We start from the raw sequence: 25,437 nt of genomic DNA on the forward strand, positions 1-25,437 counted from the left end.
ACCAATAATAAAAACAGCAAAAATCATAAAATAATATCAATAAATGCAGAAAAGGTTTTTGACATAATCCAAAATTGATTTATATATCTATTGTTAATATAAAAAATTTTTTTTCACTTGAAGTCTTTTTGCTGTCTAGGGAATATTATATGATGGGGTACTAGTTTTTCCTGGAGTGAAATAAATGAGCAGAGATTTCAAATGAATGTTTAGCCATAAAAAAAATACTGTTTTTAGTGTATGAGAAGTATGACTTTTTCCTAATTTTACTACTTTAGTGAAGACTAAAACATTCCTAAGATCTAAAAATGTCTTTCTTTTAAGAGTATTGTTAGGCTAGATCTGCTAGAAATTGTGGTCACTAATAACCTCACTTTGTTATACATTGATAGATTCTACTCATTGACATTCCATGTTATCCAGCATTGAGACTTTACTTAAGGAGGTGTTTAAAGCACCAGCTAGTGGTATACAAGAGTACTGCTATACACTCAGGTATACTCAATGGTTTAGTTATTTCTGACTTTTCCCTCTTTATTCCAGTATATGTAGTGGGCTCCCTTTTTAGTACCCCTGAATAGGTAAAAGGAATGGGGACAAAAGAAAAGGGATCTGTTAGGTAAAGGGAGAATACAAAAAAAGATGAATGAAATGTGAAAACAGTTGGGAGACATTAAGGCTGAATTAGTAGTTTCTGAATTCTGAATTATCCAGCTCTTCTTTTCACTAAAATGGGAGATCCTTGGTAGTTTCAGCTGGTTATAAAGAAATGATTGAAGACTTTGCTTCTGTTTTTCCAAATTCAGTCTCATATCCTGCAATCGCAATTGGTCTCTTCATCAGTGAAACCGACCAATATTAAATGACTGTATTCCAAATTTAATGTCATTTGTTTGTTGTTGTCAGTATATCCCTTCTCTGTCTCTCTGTGTGGCAGCTTTCAACCATGTTGCTCCCCTTCAAATCTTCTTTTCAAACCATTGTGAGAACTCTTTGACCTCAATTTTTTTTTCCTTCTGTTTCCAAAAAAAGTCGTGATTTCTAATACAGTGATTTAAAATTGTCTCTCGTGTTTTAAGATGTGGGTTCAAGTTTTTATAATTTTTCTTTCTAGGAGCAACTGAATTACTGCTTTTAGCGCAAAGGACAGACTTGAGGCGAATTTCCTTGGACACACCAGACTTTACAGATATTGTTCTACAACTGGAAGACATCCGTCATGCAATTGCCATAGACTATGATCCTTTGGAAGGCTATATTTACTGGACTGATGATGAAGTGAGGGCTATACGTCGTTCTTTCATAGATGGATCTGGCAGTCAGTTTGTGGTGACAGCTCAAATTGCACACCCAGATGGCATTGCAGTGGATTGGGTTGCACGGAACCTTTATTGGACAGACACAGGCACTGATCGCATAGAGGTGACAAGGCTAAATGGAACGATGAGGAAGATTTTGATTTCAGAGGATTTGGAGGAACCCCGAGCTATAGTGCTTGATCCAATGGTTGGGTAAGAAGCTGTTTCTAGTCAGTTTTTTATCTTATTATTTATTTTCATTTGTTTCAAAAAATGTCTTGTGACAAAATGGGATAGATAGGTAGCAAATATGCAATGATGTTTTAATAAATTCTTTATTGGCCATCCATTCTCCATGTTGTACTGATTAGAATAGAATTCTTAAGTTAAATAGTTTCATTTCCCAGAATATATTGCATACCTTTCCTTCTTAAATTAAGTCCATATTTGTTGGCTTCTAACGTTAGTTTCTGAGGTTGTATTATGACCAAAGAAAATGTGGAATGAAATTATTTTCTCCCTGATAGATCTTCTTTTCATAGCTTTCTCATAATGCCTAAAGCCATGTATTATTATAATATGTCCTATACCTCATTTTTATTATTTAGTTGAATGAATTATTTTTTCCTTGGTTCATATTGCCGATTTATTTGATGTTATTTTAGAGGATGAGATAGTTCCAAATAAGTAGTTTAAACCAATTATAATGTTTATTATTTTAACCTGAGAAACAATTTTAAAATTTTTTCTCCATTAACTATACCTTCAGATTTTATTTGCTAATCGATTTGTTGAGTGCCAACTGTATGCAAGATTATACTTGTATGCATAGATACATTCTAACTTTCAAAGAGTTTACAGGCTTAAAATACAGCATAATAAGATTCATTCTTCTTATAATTATTCTCAGGAAAGAGGCAGTGATACATTGTAACACAGGTTTGAAAATAACATCTAAGACATTAAATCTCCTGATAGTTAAAAAAGAGGAAAGTAGGACTTTTTTTGTTTGTTTGTTTGTTTGTTATCAGAAGTCATTGACTAGAATCTTGATTTTTGGTAATGAGTAGAGAATGTACTGAGATCTAGGAAAATGCACATTAAACATAGAATACTTGGGGTAGCATGGGACCAAAGGAATTAATGGAAGTTTAGAATTGGAAGGAACTTCAGAAATTAGCTACTAGTAAAAAGCTGTTTGAATTTAAAATTCTTCTGCCAGTTCTTTTATTAAGTTACAATGAGATATGTACTATTTATAAATCTCTGGTGTTTTTTCCTTGCTAGATTTTTTTCTGACCATGCCAATGATATTTTACACAAGTATATAAAGACTGAAATCTCCAAAGGGTTAATTAATTTTAAATCTATGTTCTATGTATTTTTATAGGTATATGTATTGGACAGATTGGGGAGAAATCCCCAAAATTGAGCGAGCAGCTTTGGATGGTTCTGACCGAGTAGTTTTGGTGAATACATCTCTTGGTTGGCCAAATGGTTTAGCTCTGGATTATGATGAAGACAAAATATACTGGGGAGATGCCAAAACAGACAAGATTGAGGTTTGTTTCCAAAATTTTTTCATTTTAAATCAGATTCTAGTAGGTTTCAAAGTAGATAAACATCAATTAATTTATTGAGTTTGTTCCTGATTTTCTAGGGTTTATCTGGATGATTGTCATGGAGATGTCCTTGAAAAGTCAGGATTCTCAGGACATCTGTAGTTATCCCTTGTGTTCAAAAATTCAGCTTCAAAAATACAGAATGGGAAATGTGTTCCTAGAAAAATATTCCTTTGAAAACTATCTGGTGGGGGCAGCTAGGTGGCAGAAGGGATAAAGCACCGGCCTTGAAGTCAGGAGTACCTGGGTTCAAATCTGGTCTCGCATTTAATAATTACCTAGCTGTGTGGCCTTGAGCAAGCCACTTAACCCCATTTGCCTTGCAAAGAAAAAAAACTGAAAACTATCTGGTGGTTGACTAGGTAATAGGTGACATAGTGGATAGAGCACTGGCACTGAAGTCAGGAGTACCTGAGTTCAAATCTGGCCTCAGATACTTAATAATTACCTACCTGTGTGGCCTTGAGCAAGCCACTTAATTCCATTGCCTTGCAAAAAAAGAAAATAAACCTAAAAAAGGAGAAAACTATCTGGAGGTGTTTTAGTGGATTGCATGTTAAATATGTTAGATCCACTAAACCTAAACAGATTATCATTGCCAACAAACTAATGTTTCCCTAGGTTATCTTAAATCTTAGGGAGTTGTGGCAGGCCTAAAATAACGTAAGAGTTCTCTTCTATACTTTGCTTTTGGTTAGATCACATCTAATATTCTTTGTAGAATTCTGTTTTTACCTTATTTTAACAAAGACAAGTAGGATCATGTCCAAAGAAGATCATTGATATAGGAAATAAAAGAATTTGTTGAAGAAACTGGTGATATTTAGCTAGTAGAAGCAAAGAGTTGGGAGAGATCAAGGAATAAGGAGTGTCAGAAAAGTTGTCTTCAAGTACTTGTAAATGGAATTAAATTTATTCTAGTTGAGCCATAGCATGCAACTGGAAGAAAGAAGTTTCAGGGGCAGATTTTGGCTTGATAAAAGAAAAATAAAACAACTTACTAACAGAGATTGTAATTTAAATGGGTTTCCCCAGAAGGAAATAGGATCTCCTGTAATGGAGTTCTTTAAACAGAAGTTGAATGACTACTTCTTGAGGACATTATAAAAAAATGTTTTTATTCAGATAGGACATCTTATTTAGGTAGATATCCCTTCTTGCTCTTAGATGCTATAACTCTTCCTTAGCATATCATCCTTTCTTAACTCCCTGTAGAATTTGAGAAAATAAATGTTCATTAATTTTTTTTCTTTAAAGTTTAATTAGTTTTTTTCATTTACTGACTCCTGAGTTATCCAGTAACAATTTGTGTAAAAACTAGCATCTGGTGGTGTATCATACAGGTTTTAGGGAGGCAATTAATGTTACATTGACTTCGATTTTTGTTATTGATTTATATATTTGGAGCTAGCAGTTTCACATTGACTTTTTTCTTTTCTTTTTTCTTTTTTTAAATTAATTTTTATTAAAGATATTATTTGAGTTTTACAATTTTCCCCCCAATCTTACTCCCCCCCCGCCCACGGAAAGCAATCTGTCAGTCTTTACTTTGTTTCCATGTTGTACCTTGATCCAAATTGGGTGTGATGAGAGAGAAATCATATCCTTAAAGAAGAGAAGAGAAGTCTAAGAGGTAACAACATCAGACAATATCTGTTTTTTTCTAAATTAAAGGGAATAGTCCTTGCACTTTGTTCAAACTCCACAGCTCCTTATCTGGATACAGATGGCACTCTCCTTTGCAGACAGCCCAAAATTGTTCCTGATTGTTGCACTGATGGAATGAGCAAGTCCTTCAAGGTTGATCATCACTCCCATGTTGCTGTTAGGATATACAGTGTTTTTCTGGTTCTGCTCATCTCACTCAGCATCAGTTCATGCAAATCCCTCCAGGCTTCCCTGAAATCCCATCCCTCCTGGTTTCTAATAGAACAATAGTGTTCCATGACATACATATACCACAGTTTGCTAAGCCATTCCCCAATTGATGGACATTTACTTGATTTCCAATTCTTTGCCACCACAAACAGGGCTGCTATAAATATTTTTCTACAAGTAATGTTTTAACCCTTTTTCTTCATCTCTTCAGGATATAGACCCAGTAGTGGTATTGCTGGGTCAAAGGGTATGCACATTTTTGTTGCCCTTTGGGGATAGTTCCAAATAGCTCTCCAGAAGGGTTGGATGAGTTCACAGCTTCACCAACAGTGTAATAGTGTCCCAGATTTCCCACATCCCTTCCTACAATGATCATTATCCTTTCTGGTCATATTGGTCAATCTAAGAGGTGTGAGGTAGTCCCTCAGAGAAGCTTTAATTTGCATTTATCTAATAATTAATGATTTAGAGCATTTTTTCATATAGCTATGAATTGCTTTGATCTCCTCATCTGTAAATTGCCTTTGCATATCCTTTGACCATTTGTCAATTGGGGAATGGCTTTTTGTTTTAAAAATATGAGTCAGTTCTCTGTATATTTTAGAAAGGAGTCCTTTGTCAGAATCATTAGTTGTAAAGATTGTTTCCCAATTTACTACATTTCTTTTGATCTTGGTTACAGTGGTTTTATCTGTGCAAAAGCTTTTTAATTTAATGTAATCGAAAACATCCAATTGGTTTTTGGTGATGTTCTGCAACTCTTCCTTAGTCATAAACTGTTCCCCTTTCCATAGATCTGACAGGTAAACTAGTCCTTGATCTTCTAATTTGCTTATAGTATTGTTTTTTATGTCTAAGTCCTGTAACCATTTGGATCTTATCTTGGTAAAGGGAAGCAAAAGGCTTACAAAGAAAACTGTAAAGAAACATTTGAGATAATTCCATCTCTTTCAAGATATTTTTTCAATATTACCTTTTGAATTAAGTGGCATACAAATTAGAAAAGCATTTTTGGAGTGAGAAGACATGAACAAACCAAGAGAGCAGCCCATGCTTTGTAAACCTTTTTAAATCAAGTAAATGTCCTTCAGTTGGAGAATGGCTTAACAAACTGTGGTATTGTTTGTCATGGAACACTATTGTTCTATTAGAAACCAGGAGGCACGGGATTTCAGGGAAGCCTGGAGGGATTTGCATGAACTGATGCTGAGTGAGATGAGCAGAACCAGAAAAACACTGTACATCCTAACAGCAACATGGGAGTGATGTTCAACCTTGAAGTACTCGCTCATTCCATCAGTGCAACAATCAGGAACAATTTTGGGCTGTCTGCAAAGGAGAGTACCATCTGTATCCAGATAAGGAGCTGTGGAGTTTGAACAAAGTGCAAGGACTATTCCCTTTAATTTAGAAAAAAACATATCTTATTGTCTGATCTTGATACCTCTTAGACTTCTCTTCTTTAAGGATATGATTTCTCTCTCATCACACCCAATTTGGATCAAGGTACAACATGGAAATAAAGACTGACAGAATGCTTTCTGTGGGGGGGGAGCAAGATTAGGGGGAAAATTGTAAAATTCAAATAATATCTTTAATAAAAATAAATTTAAAAAAAAGAAAAAATAAACCTTTTGCTTCAGGTTTTAGATTTCCTTTCTCTTTCTTTTTTTTAGCTATTGCTGCCAAACAATATACTTGTGTCTGTGTGTGTGTTTGTGTGTGTGTCTGTCTGTCTAGCTATCTACCAACCATAGATAAAAGAGGATTCAACCATTATTTTGGGTCTCATTGTCTTTATTACTTTATTAAGGGAGGCATTGTGTATACATAAATATTGGTTGTCCTGAGTCTAAACACATTTCATAAAATTTTACTGGTAAACAAATAGGGACTACTTGGTTTCTAGAAGTTTTGTAGAGGATTTTTGTATGATGAATTTTAAAAGCTTGGCATCTGGTAAATGTATTTCATATTGAAATTCTGGAATTATAGGGTGACACTTTCTGGTGATTATGGCTTTCTTTAATCTTATTGGTACCCTGAGAAGGAAATTTGTTTCCCAAGTATTCAAATTTTTTTGAAAAAATAATTCTTGGAAATTCTCAGTCCATATATTGTAAAAGTCTGTTAGACGTCCAAGGACCTTGGAGTCTTCCTGATTGCAGAGATTTTTATAAATCAGAGATTTATCTACTTTCAAATTTATGAGAGAGCTGTTGTTTCCATAGGAAATATATAAAATTACTGTCTTATAAATTGATGGCAGCTTATCCCAAGTTCCTTAAAACACTTTAATTGTTTTTAGCACTTGACAGGTTATTAAGGTAGTTGACTTTGATGTTTCTGAATCTTTTGGGGCTATCTACTCTGTGACACAGATACTAAAAAAACTTAGCATTCATCCTTTAGAGTCAATAAATTTCATTGTTAAGTTGATTAAACAATAGAATGTTTGGTTGGTTGATGAGAATTAATTGAACTGTTAATGTGTTTCTGTCAGGCTACTTTTTATATAATCACTATTTTAAGTACACCTTAATGTTAATTGGATTTATTCATTCATTATTTTGGCCATTATGTCTATCTCATATTTATAAAATTGAGAATTGAAAGTAGTAACGGTATTATCCAGCTCATTCCTGTAAATTTCCTCTACTATATTCCTGACAAGTTGCCATTAATCCCTGCTAGTAAATGGGAAGTCTCCACTGTCGGAGATAAACTATGTCATATTGGACAGCTGTAATAGATAAAAATATCTTTCTGATATCTAACCACAGTTGTTTCTTTGAAACTTCTACCCATTATTACTGTTTTTGGTTATTGAGTTCAAAGAGAATAAAAACAAAAATATTTGAAGAAAACCCTTCTATCACCGAGTCTTCTTTCCAGGCCAAACATCTTTATTTTATAGCATTGATAGGATCATAAGACCTTAGGCTGGGAGCTAGAACAGCCTTTCAGAGGTCAAATCTTCCATTTATCTCATTTTATTTTTGAAGAAACTGTAGTCTAAAGATATTAAGTGATTTGCACAAGGTTGTACAAAAAACATGTTTTAAAGACAGTATGAAATGTTACAACCAGGTCTTTTCATTCTGTCATACTTCAACCTATTGTTCCATGGCATGAACTCAAGGCCTTCAGAGTTATGGTTGTTCCTTTTTCCTTGCTCTCCAGGTTATCAATTATGACACACTGCTTCTCCTTATTCCTGGAAAATGTACTTTTCTTGATTAAGGCCAGGATTGCGTTAGCAAATGTAACTGTTTCATCACATGATTAACTTATATCGAGGTCAAAGTCCCCTAAAGCCCCAAATCTTTTTTCAGATAAACTTAGAAAGTTGGTTTTAAAAAGTAACCCTCAAATGTAAAACTTTTTATCCATAGTAATAATGATAAGAATAGCAAGCATTTATATAGTGCTTACTCTTTATCTAGCAGGCATTGTGCTATGCTCTTCTGAAATATTGTCTCATTTGGTCCTCATAACAAGGTAGGTAGGTGCTATTCTTATACCTTATTTTACAGTTAAGACAAATAGAGATTAAGTGACTTGCCTAGGATCACTCAGCTGGCAAGTGTTTGATTCAGTATTTGAACTTTTTGACTAAACGTCCAGCTCTTACCACTGCACTACCTTGCTGCCTATTGAAAAGCAATCCCTATTAAATTTCATCTTTACTACATTAACACTCAGTGCTCTAGCCTGTCATGATCTTTTTGGATCTTGACCCTGTTGTCCAGTGGGTTAGATATTCCTCCCAAATTGTATCGTCAGCAGATTACATGAGTATGTCACCTCTGCCTTTATCCAAATCACAGATTAAAATGTTAAACCATACAGGTCAAGTATAGAGTCCAGGAACCCTCTACTACAGACTTTTCAAGATGATAACGAACTGTTAATTAATTCTCTTTGTATCCATTCAACCAATTCTGAGGCTACCTTATTTTATAAGATTAGTGTGAGGTGCTTTATCACAAGTCTCAATAAAATGTGATTTTCAGTGTTTCCTTGCTTTAGTAGCATAGTAGCCCTTTCACAGGACACTCATCTGGCATGATCTGTTCTTTTTGAAGTCACGCTGACTTTCTGTAATTACCACTTCCTTTTCCAGTTGTTTATTAACTCTTTAATCTGTCCTAGCATTTTACCAGAGTTGAAGTTAATTTTCCTAGCTTATAGTTTTCAAATGATACTCAGAAAATCAGAACATTTGCCCTTTTCTTATCCTGCCACATCTCTACTATTTTCTAAGCATTTTTCAGGTATTCTTGATAATGGTTTAACAGTCATATCTACAATTCTTTCTATACTTTAGGAAATAGATAGTTCATGTGAGCTAGGTAACGACTTAGATTTTTCAAGGGGGACTAGACCCTCTTTTATTATCCTTTTTAATCTTGGATATAGACTCCCTGTTAACCATTTTCATTTTGTTATTGCCAATGCAGGGATTATTCTCCTTAGGAGAGAAAATGGAAACAATATAAGACTTTGTCCTTCATCAGGTATTATGGCTTCCTTCTTTCTGTTAACCTTGGTATGACTCATAACCAAAACCTTTCTGTTCTTTTTTTTAGTTTTCCTTCCAAGCCTTGGCTTATTCTGAATTTTATTACTAAATGCTTCTTTTCATAGTATTTGTGCCATACTCATAAAACCATTCTCTGTCGTCACTATATTTTAAGATACAGACATCTTAATCCAATTCTTAACATCTTCATTACCAGCTGTGTACTTTCTAAATTGCAAAGAGTTTTTCTCTCTTTTTAAAAAAATTTTTGTGCAGTGTATACTTATGGTGTTCAGATTCTTAACCAAATATTTGTAAGCTTTGGCAGTGCTTTTTAGGCCCCTCTGATAATATCTTTTGTATCTATATAAATTACCAGAAGTAGGTAATTCATTTTAATAAGCTCTTTATTATGTATTGGATATATGCCCTTCCTTATGTTGCAAACTTCTGTCATCATCAGCTCAACAGATATCTGAACCAAAGAATCACCCCTCTTTTTTTACTCCTTCCTCCAAACTTGTTGACTAATACTACACCTGATAGTTACTGCCATTCTAATATATTATTTCTTAGTGGATAAGTATCTGCTTTCTTTTCAGAGCATTCAGTTTCCACTAAGAACCTGTAATATATTGTTTAGCTCCAGGTATTCCTTTCCTTTCTTTCTGTGATTTTTTTTTTGACTATTCAGCTTTTAAGCAAGAATCAAGTTTTAGTTGTCTTTGAGATGATTGCCTTTCTTTTATTCCTCCACTCAATTGAAGCCCTAGTTCATTATTTTTTAAGGATTGTTTTATTGTCCCTGAACCATGGAGTGTGGGGAAAAAAAATTACTCATATCTATGATTTCTAAGTCATCTTACACTTACCAGGTCACTTGGTTGTGGCAGAATTATAAAAATCATCCTCAGTAAGTCACTTTACATGTTCATCTTGCATTAAATACTGATTAAGATTTCTCAGCTTTTTTTTTAACTTATTGGGGTTGTATAAATATGCACGTAAGGCATGTCTTACTCTTAAGCACTTCATTAAAACTTATATCCTATGAGGACATCTTAATAACTTTTTTTAATTAAAGATTTTATTTATTTTGAGTTTTACAATTTTTCCCGCATCTCACTTCCCTCTCCCCACCCCCCACAGAAAGCAATTTGTCAGTCTTTACATTGTTTCCATGTTGTACATTGATCCAAATTGAGTGTGATGAGAGAGAAATCATATCCTTAAAGAAGAAATATAAAGTATACACCTCTTAATAACTTAAAAAAACTTAATAATTTGATAACCACACCCAGTTATCTTTTCTTAGGCTTAACAAGCTTCCAGGCACAAACCATTTCCCCTTTTCTCCTTATTTCATCTTCTTATCTTTTTTAACTAACTTGTCTTACATACCAATGCACTCTACCAGTTCACTTTATTAAAAAAAAATTGTTCTTTTCATTATTTCTTACTAGTCTTGTTCCCTACCTTTTCTTTCCTTTTTACATCTTAATTTCCTTAATCTTTTTTCCATCCTTTTTGCTGAACCTTGTAGAAGCAAGAAAAAGAATCTCAAGTCAGTAGCAGTCAAAAGTAGTTTATCATGGAGTAACTAGGTGATATAATGGATTGAGCAGCACTTAACACTTAAAACCAAGGGGAAAAAAGTAGTTTATCATTTACTTTCTCATTCTCTTGGTTCATTAATTATGTTTGATCTTAAAGTAAAAATTAGTAAATGTATGAGGAGAAAAGTTTGCTTGATAATGTGTTATTAACCCCAGTATTCTTCAGTCTCACCTATAAACAATATATAGTTCTGCCTACATGATTTAGAATAATTTGGTATAGGTGTATACTATAGAACTTTTAATTTTGCAAGTGTAAACTTGTAATTTGGTTACTTAATGCAAGTTTTCTGTTGGGTTAAACCTTTGTCTTCCCATGCTTTAATACTATAAATCAGTGAGTTTTATCAAGTGATCAATCTGACTCAGTTTTTTGTTTTTGTTTTTGTAGTGCAGTGGGGTTAAGTGACTTGCCCAATGTCACACAGCTAGGTGATTATTAAGTGTCTCAGGTCAGATTTGAACTCAGGTCCTCCTGACTTCAGGGCCAGTGCTCTATCCATTGCACCACCTAGCCGCCCCAATCTGACTCATCTTGAGAGAAGATATATTTCTTTGGTTTTGCAGACTGGTAACAATTAGAGGTATTGGTGTTGATTGTTCTTTTCCTATATTGAAAAGTAGAGTAATCCTATCCATTTTTCATTTGTTCTCAGATGTTGCACATCATTACGATTTATGAAACATTTTATAATTAATACTTGCCTGATAGTCAGATAGTGGATAGCCTCTATTACTTGCATTCTGGTAGATAGATGTATGCTCTTTGAGGACAGGATGATTTTATTTTTAATCTCTATATCTCAGTGTCTAGCACATAGTCAGTTTGTTTTGTTCAGTTGACTTAGCCATATTAAACTTGGCCAAGTCATTGTTCTAAACTTCAGTTTCCTCATCATTAAATGAGGATCTTCAATTTAGATGAGCCTGTAAGCTACCTTCAGACTTGTAAAATTTTTTTCATGTTCAATAATACCAAATGACTTTGAATGGAAAATATTTTTCCCCTCTATATGATTGTCAACACTAATTTTCAGTTTTTACTACATGTAAAGTGAATGTTTTCTTTAGCTTTTATTTGCATGTAGTCAGTGCCTCTTTCCTGAAAGAAACAATATTTAGCCTTTCTGTGTAACTAAACATTTACTACTTCAGTTTTACTCGAAAGTTGGCACTGTGAGTTATTTTTCTTTTTGTATTAACATGCACTAAGCCCTCCTCAACACCATTTGTGTGACCCCAAGAAAATATTTAATGCTTTTTATAAAACTGGGCTTTAGAGCTTCATATATACCACAATACTTCTAAGATAGGGTTTCTGCAAATGAAGCCTATTCCCTTAGAGATAGCAGGTGACTTCTTTGGGGGAGAGGAAGGAGGTGGTCACAAATATAAGCTTGCTTGTTGGTGGTGACATCCAAGCTTTGCTCTTAAAGTAAAAATTAAAAAATGTATCTACCTCTCCATATTGATTACTGACTACTGATATTGAACTAGAAGTTGTTATAGACTTTTTACCCTCCTGTACCAACATCATTAATTTAATTTTTTTTTTCTTTTTCTGCAGTAGTTCTTAAATTAAATGCAAGATAGGTTGGTATTACTGGCCCACTCTCCACTGTCATTCTATAGTGAGCCTATGGAATGTAAGTTCTTGGGAGACTCCTTTTTGGGATACAGAGGTTAAAGGCTGCAACACATTGCATATATTATTCTTGACCCAAGTTCAAGTACTGTTTAGTTTCTATCTAATGGATATAAAACTTTTCCCCCCTTCATGATGTATTTTCTTTATTTGAAAAAAATTAAAAAGGATTTATTTCCCCATTCAAAAAAAGGAAAGGAAATCCCTTATGTTGGGCACTCGCTTTCACAAGAGGACTCTCTATACTGAAATAGCCAAATATTTCACCTAATCTATGTAGAAGTGCCTTTAGTTTTTTTATTTTCATGCCTTCATCTAGCTACATTTTATTGTTTTACATATTTTGCAGTGTGATGAATATTTTATATGTCAAATATGATGAAATGAAATATATTAGAGAAGGATAAATGGCTAACAACAGTGAACATTTCAATAAAATGTTATGACCTTTGTTCTGTCTAGGACATAAGATTATTTTCACTTTTTTCCCCCAAGGCAATGGGGTTAAGTGGCTTGCCCAAGGCCACACAGCTAGGTAATTATTAAGTTAGTGTCTGAGGCCAGATTTGAACTCGGGTACTCCTGACTCCAGGAGTGGGCCACCTAGCTGCCCCTGTTTTCACTTCTGATGAAGTTTCCTGCTTTTTTTTTACAAGTTTTTAAAAAGTTTTTTATTTAAGGAAGTAGGTTTAAGAGTGACGATTGCATACTATGTGCAATAGCAGGAACCGATTATAGGAATCTGCTGTTTGATAAACCTAAGGAGTCCAGCTATTGAGATAAAAACTCTCTCTTCAATAAAAACTGCTGGGAAAATTGGAAGTTAGTATGGAAGAAACTTAGATTACACCAGCACCTCACACCTTATACCAAGATAAGATCCAAATGGATACAGGATTTAGACATAAAAAAAATATTATATAAGCAAACTATAAGACCTGTCAGATCTATGGAAAGGGAAGCAGTTTATGACTAAGGAAGAGATGGAGAACATCACTAAAAACAAACTAGATGATTTTGATTACATTAAATTAAAAAGCTTTTGCACAGACAAACCCACTGTTACCAAGATCAAAAGAAATGTAGTAAAGCTGGGAAACAATCTTTACAACTAGTATTTTTGACAAAGGACTCATTTCTAAAACATAGAGAGAACTGAGATAAATTAAAAAAAACAAGCCATTCTCCAATTGACAAATGGTCAAAGGATATGCAAAGGCAATTTACAGATGAGGGGATCAAAGCAATCATAGTCATATAAAAAATTGCTCTAAATCATTACTTATTAGAGAAATGCAAATTAAAGCATCTCTGAGGTATCCACCTCATACCTCTCAGACTGGCCAATGTGACCATAAAGGACAATGATCATTGTTGGAAAGGTTGTGGGAAATCTTGGACTTGGTTTCTAATAGAACAATAGTTGAACAAACATTTATTAAGTGCCAGACAGACCTGTGCCAAGTGCTAGGGATACAAGTAACAAAAAGATGGTTCTGCTCCCAAAGAAGATAAAATTTAATGGCAGAAAATAGCACACAAAAGGGAGATAAAACGCAGTGGGGCACCAGAGGGCACCTGGGAGAGAGCAGGATGAGCATTATGGAACCAAGGAATCAAAATCAAGCAGAGCTGCTGATGAACAGTGAAGGAGAGAGGGAAGACTGGAAGCAGAAGCCTAGTATAATAAGTATTTTGGTGTAGCATATAAGAATGCTGGATTGTTGGGGCAGCTAGGTGGCACAGTGGATAGAGTACTGGCCCTAGAGTCAGGAGTACCTGGGTTCAAATCAGGCCTCAAACACTTGATAATTACCTAACTGTGTGGCCTTGTGCAAGCCACTTAACCCCATTTGCCTTGCAAAAACCTAAAAAAAAAAAGAAAGAAAGAAAAAAGAAAAACATAAGAATGCTGGATGCAAAGACCTGGTTTTGTGTTCTTTCATAGGCATTTCTTAGCTAACAGACCTTGGCAGAATACCTAACCTCACTTAACTTCAGTTTTAAAATCTGTAAAAAAAAAAAAGGAAAATATTAGCTTATCTCAAAAGGTTTTCTAGAGGATCCCTTTGATGGATGAATAGGTTCTAAGAGTGGAGAAATTTTTATTTTTATTTTGCATTAAAGAAACTCCAGGTGTTGAAATAACTTCTATCAGTATAGATAGGCAGATGCTTTAAAAAGTTGCCCAGGGCAAGGGAAATTTAAATGACTTGGCTGGATTTAATGAGTTAATATATAGTGCTAAGCATTATATAAATGTCGACTATGATTATTAATCTTCTTGAGAGGTAGTGAGGGTCTGAACAAAGGTTGACCTTGTGATTAGAGAATAAGGAACAAGTAGTCATTTTTTGAGGTGGTGTGGACTTGACAAAACTGATTGGATTTGAAAGGTGAGGGAGAGGGAAGTCTGATGATTCTGAAATTCTGAACCTGTATAACTTGAATGATGATGGTACTTTATTGATACATATTTCAATAACCATAATATAAAGACTTGTATGTATTTAGAATACAGAGGAATATATATTAAAAGCCCCAGATGGGGTACAGATGGAAATTTTTGTGGGATCCAAGGAGGAAGAGATTATCATTGACTGATATAGATCTTAAAGTAGGTGGTTGTATTAGGCTTAAAGGATTGTCAGGATTTCAAAAGAAGAAAGTGATGTGGTAAGGTATTCCAAGTATGGGCAAAAGAATGAAGGCAGAAAAATATGAAATGTCTATAGAGCATTGCAAGTGTTCCCATTTTGTTGAACTTATAATTTATGGAGGGAGCAGTTTAAGACATAGCTGGAAAGATGATATTGTTCCATTCTGTAGGAGGATATTGAATATGAAGAACTTTGATTTTTATTCTTTTTCCATTAGTAAAGCATAGAAAAGTTTTGAACACAGAATGTGTGAGAAAGAGGGAGTGTTTTATGCATACATAAAAGATAAAATTTCTCAAGTGTGGAGAATGGATTGCAAGGCCTATAAAAATGCTACTGTAGTAATCAAAGTTGATAGTAATGAGGGTTTAGTGAGCTTAGAAATCAAATTTTGCATTGGAATTTGAGAATTGTTACCAAAGTTGGCACATAATGTGGAAAGTCAAAGGAAAAGGGAAAAATAAGTTTTCAATATGGAAAAAGTATCCAAAGAGTGATTGGATGGTAGTTCTCCTTCCAGAAATAGTGAGATCAGGAAGATTAGAAAGATGATAGCTTGGTTTTAGGCATGTTTAATTTGAGATTTCAATGGAGCATTCTTGAGATATGACATGTCTTTGACATGTCAGTAAAACGTTCAGGTTTTTTTGTTTGTTTTGGTCTGACACATAAACTCTCAACTTACCCTGGCCAGCTGGATCTCCAGAATAGGACTAAATATATCTCCTCTCTGGAGTAGATATGAAAGAGTATAGTGGTGTTTGTTTTCTAATTTTTATTCATGAGCCCTGCACTTTATGCTTCTTGCCATGAATATCATTTCATAATAATCAGGCAGTCTGACTTAATTAAAGTGGGATAGTAAAAACAGTTGGTACAAACCATCCCTTGAAAAAGACTCTAATACTTTCCTTAAAAATACATACATTCTGGAAAGCAATTTGGAACTCTGCCCAAAGGACTATAAAACTGTATTGATCTAGTAGTAATAACACTACTGGGTCTGCATCTCAAATAAATTGTAAAAAAAAGGACTTAGTAAGAGCAATATTGTTTGATGAAGAACTATGAATGACTTAGCTAGTCTCAGCAATATAGTCCCAAAGGAGTCATGTTGAAGCATTCTATCTTCCTACAGAGAAAGAACTGAATGCAGACCAAAGCATGCTATTTTCACTTCCATTTTTTCTTTTATTTGAGTCTTCTTTTACATAATGACTAATATGGAAATGTTTTATATAGTTGCACATGTATGGCTTATATCTGATGGCTTACAGTCTCAGGGAGGGGAGGAAAGTAGTGGTGAAATTTGGAACTCAAAATTTAAAATAAAGATGTTGAAAAAAGAAGTACACACAAAATTCTGGTGAAAGTGGGCTCAAACTTACGTGACAAAAGAGTAGTCTGCAGTTTCTGGACATACTTTGCTGGAGCCCTCAAGATCCCCTTTAGGTATAGTTTATAATTTTCTCTACTGGGTATTTTGTAGAGGCTTGACTCTGTACCAGTCTTTTCTTAGCTCCAAGGCAGACCCTGTTGTCATCTGATTTGAATATGCTGTAATGGGAAGATGAAAATTACAAGGTTTTTCTTTGACAGGCAGTAGTGGAGTAGGGATGGGGAGGGGTAGGAAGGGAGCAGAAAACTAAGCCCCTAGCTGACAATGGACAGGATGCTGGACCAATAGACAGGAAGAACTGAGTTCCCATGCAGCTTCAGACTCTTTAGGAACTGTGTGAACTGGGTGAGTTAATTCCTCTGTTTGCCTCAATAATAGCATCATCTACCTTCCAGGGTTCTTGTGAGAATCAGGTGAGATTGTGTTTGTAAAGCACTCAGCACATGGCCTGGGTGCTGTGTGTAAATACTAGTTCTCTTCCCATCCCCAAGCCATTTCTCCTCTTGAGATTTAGCTAGGATATTTTGCCAGGCAACTCTGCTCCTTTTAGAGACTACAGATTCCTTAACCCAGTGTGAAAAAGCATCTTGTTCCATCTAAGGAGTTAACCAAACCTTCATACCTATGGGACAGTCAGCAAATATTTATTTAGCTGCTTGCTTTGAGCCATACATTATGCCAGACCCTGGGAATAGAAATATAAAGAATAAAAGAATCCCCACTCCCGTCCAAAGAATACATAAAAAAATGCATACAACAGGAATAGAAAGTTAGTATATATACACACAATGTACAAAGTTATTAAATATAAGGTAGTATGGAGGAAGAAGAGGCAAGTGTGGCAGTTATCCGGAAAGGCCTCATCAGAAGATGAGCTGCATCTTAAAGCAGAGAGGGACTTTATAAGATGGAAGTGAGGGAGTTCATTCCAGGCAAGGCAGCAGACCATAGACAGGATATGAAGTACGGTGTATGAGGAACAGACTGAAAAGATAAATGAAGCTAAGTTGCATAGAACTTTAGAAACTAACTCAAAAGAGTGTATGATATTTGCCCCAGGGGCAATAAGAAGCTTCTGGAGTTAAGTTTAGGTGAGTAACATGGTCAAATCATTGTTTAAGGTAAATTGCTATGCAGTAGTGTGTAAGATGGACTAGAGTGGTGATACACTTGAGCCATAGAAATTAGGAAGTGGAGCAATTTAGGAGGTAGTTTTAAAATTCAAGTTTATAATCATTTTACTACTCAGTTTGGTTGTTGTATATGATTTGATTTATTCTAGTAACTGCCATCCTTACATTTGAATGAAAGAAAAGAAAAGGAAATGGGTAGAGAACCTGAGAAGTTTTATGGTTAGAATGGAGCCCTCTTTAGATGCCTTCAGTCAAGTCAGGTGGAGTTAGGGATTTGAGGAAGGAAAAAATATATAATAATAACTGCTCTGAAAATTAAGAACAGAGAATAAGAGATTAAAAAGAAAATCTGAACTAAATTATTTTGCTTATATTACATTCTTCATGTGATGGTTAAGTTTATTACTTTTTCTCCTCCCTGTTGCCAATCTAAAGGTTATGAATGCAGATGGTACTGGAAGAAGAGTGTTGGTAGAAGACAAGATTCCACACATTTTTGGGTTCACCTTGCTTGGAGACTATGTCTATTGGACTGACTGGCAAAGACGTAGTATTGAACGGGTACATAAACGAAGTGCTGAGAGGGAAATCATCATAGATCAACTGCCTGACCTTATGGGTCTGAAAGCCACAAATGTACATCAAGTCATTGGTGAGTAGATCAAACCTTACCCAACTATTTGGAAATAGAGGGAGAAGGAAGGAAAAAGAGATGAGTAATAGGCAGAAGTTAATGGTGCAGTTTTTTTGAAGAGTTGTAAGAGGATTAAAATGTTCTGGCACTTTCAGATTTTTCCCAAGGAGAGAATAGGTGGGGAAAAAGCTAAGGAATTTGGTAATATCTGTTGATCCCTTTAATGGGACTTTATGTTCTGGTTACAAAAAATTGAATTTTGTTAGTTTTGTTTTAGAGCAATACCTCCCTAGAAATATTCAATATTATGCAAAATAATTTCATTTATTTGGAACTTACCCATGGGTGAGAAGAAAAGAATTTTATAATGAAGTTTCATTTCTTGTCTAGTCTATGAATCCTACTTGTCTGGGCCTAGGAAAGTGCACATATAGCTTTGTTCATCACACATTTAGCAATCTTAAAATGACTGACACCAAAACCTATGTTGCTTTGTGTCTGAACTTTTTCCTCTGTCTTTCATTTATTTACTTTTAGGTTCCAACCCATGTGCTAATGAAAATGGGGGATGTAGCCATCTTTGTCTCTATAGACCTCAAGGACTCCGTTGTGCCTGCCCCATTGGCTTTGAGCTTATCAGTGATATGAAGACCTGCATTGTTCCAGAAGCTTTCCTCTTGTTTTCTCGGAGAGCAGACATCAGGCGCATCTCTTTGGAAACAAACAACAACAATGTGGCCATTCCACTTACGGGTGTAAAAGAAGCTTCTGCTTTAGATTTTGATGTAACAGACAATCGTATTTATTGGACTGATATTTCTCTGAAGGTAAAGGGAGTTAGACAGAAGTTGGAATATAAGAAATAAGAAGGGTATTTTTAGGTTAATTTTAGGGTGAGGTTGTATTTTAATTAAGGTCTTCCTGACTCCAGGGCCCATGCTCTATCCATGGAACCACTTAGCTACCGCTCAAAATTATCTTATAGACCATTTGTGGTTCAGCACTTAAATTTCAGAATTTTCTAGTTCTATAATGTATTCCTCCTGCCATTTTTTTTTACCACTAAAGTTTGATTTGGTTGAGGAGGCTTCCTAGAAGTTGAATGAATACAATTGAAACCCTCCCTGATCATCCTTTCTTGGAATGATGAAGAAATAAAAAAAGTTTATTTTGGGGGGCCCTTTAATTTCATTTTATTGGTTTAGGAATACAGATATAGTTTATGAAACTAGTTTTATTAACAAAATTTCAGTTGTTTAATTACAACTATGAAAGAGAAGATGAGAAAAATTCATGGAGAACATCCTTTCCCCTTCAGATTTTCACAAATGAAGTAATATTGCCACTGGCCCTGTGTACCTCTTTTTCCATTTAACTTTTTTACTTTTTCCATTTTGTTCCAGTGTCCCCAAAGCATCTTGCTTAATACTGTTGGCAAAATTCTGAGGTTTTTTTAGCATGGTAGATGTTGGTCTACCAACCATAAGATTCTAGAACAAGAGTAGATATTGAATACTACAGTGCCCTGCTTCATATTATTTTTTCTTTTTTCTTTTTTTTTTTTTTGCCATTTCCTTTTTATCTTTCTCCTTTGTCTATCTCACCGATGTGCCAGTAATGCCCATAGATATTGACTGGATTTGGAATCAGAAGACATAGATTCAGATTTTATCTATGTCACTTACTCTCTTGTGACTGTGAATCTAAACCTCTTTGGTCCTGAGTTTCCTCATTTGTAAAATGAGGGAATTCCATTTGGTGACTGTTAAGGTCCCTTCTAGTTTTCAAACTATGATCCCTATGACTACTGACTGTTGTACTTAGAGTCAAAGAGTTTGCTGAATAGAGAATACCACTGAATTGGGTGATCCATGCAGCTTGTGAGATGCAACAGTGGTATTGTAGAAAGAACCACTGAAATGAGGTTTGAGACCTAACTCTAATACTTAGTACATCTTTAGCCAAGTCACTTAACCTCTTTGGATTTCAATGAATTCTACAAAAATGAGATTTTTGATTAAGCAGTTTTAAAGGTGGCCTCCAGTTTTTACATCCTATGATTCTAGGTAATTTTTTTGTTTCCAAAAGTTGAGGTAAATATTACTTTGAGCCCTTTGATCTAGATCTTACCCACCCCCCCTGGACTCTTATGGTTATGGTATAATTTACTAGCTTTTTTCTTTTTTTCTTGCTATGAATATTCTGTAGTCAGATTCATATTTTTAGTTTTGCTCAGTTATATATTTCATATACTCAACTTTCCTCTTTCTTAAGTAAATAATCCAACAGCTTCATAGATACCTAGGGAGAAGTTTTAAGAGCTGAGAGAAAGTTCTTTTCAGTCTATAATTGATAAAAAAAAATTAAGAAATTAGGATACTTTGTTAAATAATTTCATGAGAAGGTGGATTAGTAAATTATTTTTATACAAAATTGCAGTTGCTGGTTTTAAGACATGGAGTAGAAGGGTTTTTAAACTAACCTGATGGGATGGCTGGGTGGCTCAGTGGATAGAGCACCAGCCCTGGAGTCAGGAGTACCTGAGTTCAAACCTGGTCTCAGCCACTTAATAATTACCTAGCTGTGTGGCCTTGGTCAAGCCACTTAACCCCATTTGCCTTGCAAAAAAATAAAAAAAAATAACCTGATAAAATTATAATTCTATCTTCATTCTCAGATGGGAGGAGGAAACAGGATCAGAAAATGGGTCACAAAATTTGAAGAGACTTTAATTCTTTTTTGCCAGATGTTTGTTTTTATCTTGTTTCATGAAGACTTGTATAAATATTATATTTGGTGTAGCTTATTACTGTTTTTATTTTGTGATTTTCTTCAGGGAAGGAATTTAATTCCCAGGTTATTGTTCATTGTACCCAAATCAATTTCAGGTTAAGTAACTTATAATAATCTGTTCAACTGTTATATTACAACAGTTTAACATTGACAGAGGATTTGAAGCTACATTGGAATTAGATGGCGGTGTTTACATAGATAAAGTAGGCTACTTTGTTTAAAAATATTAAGATCCTGTCAAATCATCTTGATAACATTCCCCAAAGTGTTCAGAGAGCTGAGTCTGTATTGTAGCTATCCACAAATTTTAGTCGTGTTTCTCCAAATGATGACTAACAATATTTTAAAAATAAAAGTTATTTCTATTTGATGTGTATACATTTTTATTTTTGAAATATTTTCACTGCTTATGAACTCAGTAGGGTTTGCTTTTGCTTAAAAAATACCCTCTCTGTCAAGCTCCATCTAATTACTCTTCTGGATTATATTTTGTTTGTGAATCTCATTATTTTGCATGTCTTATGTGTCTTTTGTATTTCTGTAGACTATCAGCAGAGCATTTATGAATGGCAGTTCTCTGGAGCATGTGGTGGAATTTGGTTTGGATTATCCAGAAGGCATGGCTGTAGACTGGCTAGGAAAGAACTTATACTGGGCAGACACTGGAACAAATCGTATCGAAGTATCAAAGCTGGATGGGCAACATCGTCAGGTCCTGGTGTGGAAGGACCTAGATAGCCCCAGAGCTCTGGCATTAGACCCCGCTGAAGGGTAAACTTAACTTTACCTTCGTAGTTTTTGTAGCTACACAGGACTGTTTTCTGAAGAGTACAAGAGGATGCTATTAAGAAACCTCACATACTTTAATTTGGGAGGAAATATAGTCAGATAATCAAGGTCAAAATCTTAATATCCTGAATTTGTTCAGGACATTATGCCCAAATGAAAATTTTGTGAAAGACTTTTAAAAAGTCATTAATTCAGTCCCTAATGATTTAGAACAGATAATAATGGGCTGACTGTACCTTTGTACTTTATTAGAAAGAAGAGAGAAAGGTTGTTTAAGCAAATTAATATCATAAAAAAGTTTAACAGAATAATTATGTATTTGAAATGAATTTTTTTTAATACTGTGGCATGGTATGCTTACTTAGGAAAAAAAATTGTGATCCTATCAGAAAATTAAGACCTCAGATTAATATCATTTGTACTTCAAAGTAATAGAACTGCATTAAAAAGAAAAAGATGTTCTATTGTTTAGATTTTTACTGATTCAAACTGGGTATACTTAATCCTTATCAGTGAGATTTTACTGTTACCACAAAATCAAAGAAACATATGTTGCAGTGAAATCTGTTAATTCACAAGATATCTTTTGGTTCTGTAGATTATGGCAGCAATTCTCAGGGACCTCTCGGGGTCCATGAGATCAAAACTATTTTCATAATGATATGAAGATGTTTAAAGTTCTAAAATGGTAAATATTGAGAGATAGAACTAAAAGTTCTCAGAAGAGTTCCTCAAAAATTTTTAGGGATACAAAAGAGACCCAAGACAAAAAAAATTGGACAACTATTAGAATACAGGTAGTGTTGAAGGAAATATTTACTAGAACATAGTTTTTAAAAAAAAAATCACCAGCTGAGGAAACTCAAAGTTAGGAATGGAAATGAATTTGAAGTAAAATTCAAATGTTTAAATTATAGCAAATATATCCACCATATTTGAGATTATGGTAGACGATTTCATATTACTCAGGCTCCTCCCTCATTGTCTAATCAGGTCATATTCAGGGTCAGCATTCTTGATGATATGTAGTAGTAAGGTAAAGTTGATATTGCCTCCTAGTATTAATTGTCGGACAAATTTAGAATTTATGATTAAGAGCACTGGTATGGGTCACTATTAGCAGATGTCACATTTGTCTCACATTTTGGTTCCTAAAGAGTATCAACGCACCCATAACCTGACAAATGCTACTCACTTACAGACTGAAAACTTTGGCATTAATAGGATTATAAGAACTGAAAGGAACCTTAGTGACAATCTAGTTCAGTCTACCCTAATTTAATAGAGGAGGAAACTGAGGCCAAAGTAGGTTTAAGTGATTTGCCCAAGGTCTCCACAGGTAATAATAAGCATTAGTGATAGGATTTGACCCTTTATCCTTTAATTTCAGAGTTTGTGGAAGTTTGCTTATATGTCATGGTTCTTCATATTCACATATTACATGTATATATGTATGTATATCAACTTTTAGCTATGAAAGATGCATTTTAAGTCCCAGATCACTGATCTAGGGAAGCTGAGAGTTGGGAAATGTAGCTCTAGTGCCAGTTTGTAGTGTTACAGCTAGTACTTGTACTGATCTTGTTAAAAGAGCATTGTGCAAAAAGGTTAGATACTCATGTTTTAGTCCCATTAATTATCTGTATAACGTTCAAATTACTTAAATTTTGTGTCTCAGTTTCCTCAGTTATAAAATAAAATAATGGGAAAAAATTTTGGATGGGAAAAAAAAACTTTAAAAAAAATTTAATTAGAGGTACAGTGGTGAGGCTCCCTACTTCTAACCAGTTGACATAAGGGGATAGGCATCTGAGCTATTTATATGTGGGTAGCAGATGCCTTTAGAATCTTAACAAAAAATGACTAGACGTATTTTCAAAGTCATAACATATCATAGTTGAAGAGGGCCTCAGAAGTCTTAGAGAACTGACTAGATCCACACAAGAAGCCATTTCCACTGTAAGCCTGTTCATTATTCATTCAGGCCTTTACTTGAAGATTTCTGGTGAGGGAAAAAACCTACTTTTCCCATTCCACTTTTGCAAAGCTCTAATTTTGGGGAAGTTTTAGTTACATTAAGCTTAAATCTGCTTTTCTTCAACTTTATTTGCTCCTAATCTCATCTTTTTTTTTTTTATTTAGATTTGAAGAGAGCTATAATCTCTATTTTTGTATTCTTTTCTCTAGGCTAAAAGTCTCCATTTTTTTAAACTGAAACTCATAGGGCATGATTTCTTTAAGTATACCATTCTTGTTTCTTGGCATTATTCTGAGAGGACAGTGCCAAAATTAAGAAATAAGATAATCTTTCTGTCTTTGCCTTTGCTTTTAAGTACTAGTTTCTTGGATATTATTGAATATTATTCTAGACAGGATGTCTAGAATAATGTTTGTTACTGTAAATTTGATGACAGACAATTTGATAATCAGAAACCATATTAATAAATTTATTCAGAAATTTCAATGCAGATAGTTTTCTTTTATTACTTTTGTGATCTAGAAGTTGAAGAATTTATCCAGAAAGGAGAAAGAAATTCTTATTTCTTTGATGTAAACTTCCCAGCTCTTTAACCAACTAATCACTGAATTTTCATTCTATCCTTTCTTAATAACAGAGAATCAGAATCAGTTCAGTTAATAATTTTTTCATGTTAGTTCCTTGAAGTGAGCAGAGAAGAAAAATACTACTTTAGGTAGTGAGATGCCACAGTACACATCCCTTATTAAAATTTATATATAGAAGTTTGCATACATATACATATATACATATTTGAAGAAAAATAACACTTAGAAATATAAGAAAGATCTGGAGAACATAAAGAAACTAGTAGAATGCTTTAATTTCTTAATTTTTAATGAATTTGCTCACTTTTGAACCTTTTATACTGAATTGGATCTTGTTATGAACAAAGCTAGATTTTAACCCATTGCCATTCTATTTATTATTAGCTTTATAAGTAGAGATTCATTATACAAATGTTATTGGAAATATTGTAAGAACTGACTTCTCTTCTGGCTTTTAAGGAAATATATTTAGTTGAGGGTACTATAAAGAAAATGAAGCATTTATTTGTAAACTTGATTTTTGTCTTTCCCCATGTTGTCCTGTTCATCTTCTTAAAATATGCTTAATTATTTGTACTGCATTTCCTTTTATTCTATTATCAGAAAGGAAAAATGTAAAAAATGGTATTTTGAATCTAGGTTTATGTATTGGACTGAGTGGGGTGGAAAACCTAAGATAGATAGAGCTGCCATGGATGGAAGTGAACGGACTACATTAGTTCCAAATGTAGGTCGAGCAAATGGCTTAACTATTGATTATGCTAAAAGAAGACTCTACTGGACAGACCTGGATACCAACTTAATAGAATCTTCAAATATGCTAGGTAAGATGTGATTCTATTCATTCAAATTGAGTCATTAAAGGGATGTTTTACTATTG

The 25,437-nt window shown here is 34.2% G+C and overlaps 2 protein-coding genes across 3 annotated transcripts in view; both read left to right on the forward strand.

Moving 5' to 3' along the window:
* LOC141493357 (low-density lipoprotein receptor-related protein 6-like) overlaps nucleotides 1-25,437 on the forward strand; it is a 108,136-nt gene that overhangs the window by 68,491 nt on the left and 14,208 nt on the right. The window contains exons 6-11 of the mRNA XM_074194576.1: nucleotides 1,115-1,511; nucleotides 2,689-2,860; nucleotides 18,212-18,428; nucleotides 18,948-19,237; nucleotides 21,748-21,974; nucleotides 25,197-25,381. Coding sequence (XP_074050677.1) covers nucleotides 1,115-1,511; nucleotides 2,689-2,860; nucleotides 18,212-18,428; nucleotides 18,948-19,237; nucleotides 21,748-21,974; nucleotides 25,197-25,381 — 1,488 coding nt within the window. The remainder of the gene's footprint in view (nucleotides 1-1,114; nucleotides 1,512-2,688; nucleotides 2,861-18,211; nucleotides 18,429-18,947; nucleotides 19,238-21,747; nucleotides 21,975-25,196; nucleotides 25,382-25,437) is intronic.
* Nucleotides 1-25,437, forward strand: part of LOC141493356 (low-density lipoprotein receptor-related protein 6) — a 140,206-nt gene that overhangs the window by 9,239 nt on the left and 105,530 nt on the right. The gene's annotated exons all lie outside the window — the stretch shown is intronic.

The sequence above is a fragment of the Macrotis lagotis genome, chromosome 7, assembly GCF_037893015.1.
Source record: "Macrotis lagotis isolate mMagLag1 chromosome 7, bilby.v1.9.chrom.fasta, whole genome shotgun sequence".
NCBI lineage: Eukaryota > Metazoa > Chordata > Mammalia > Peramelemorphia > Peramelidae > Macrotis > Macrotis lagotis.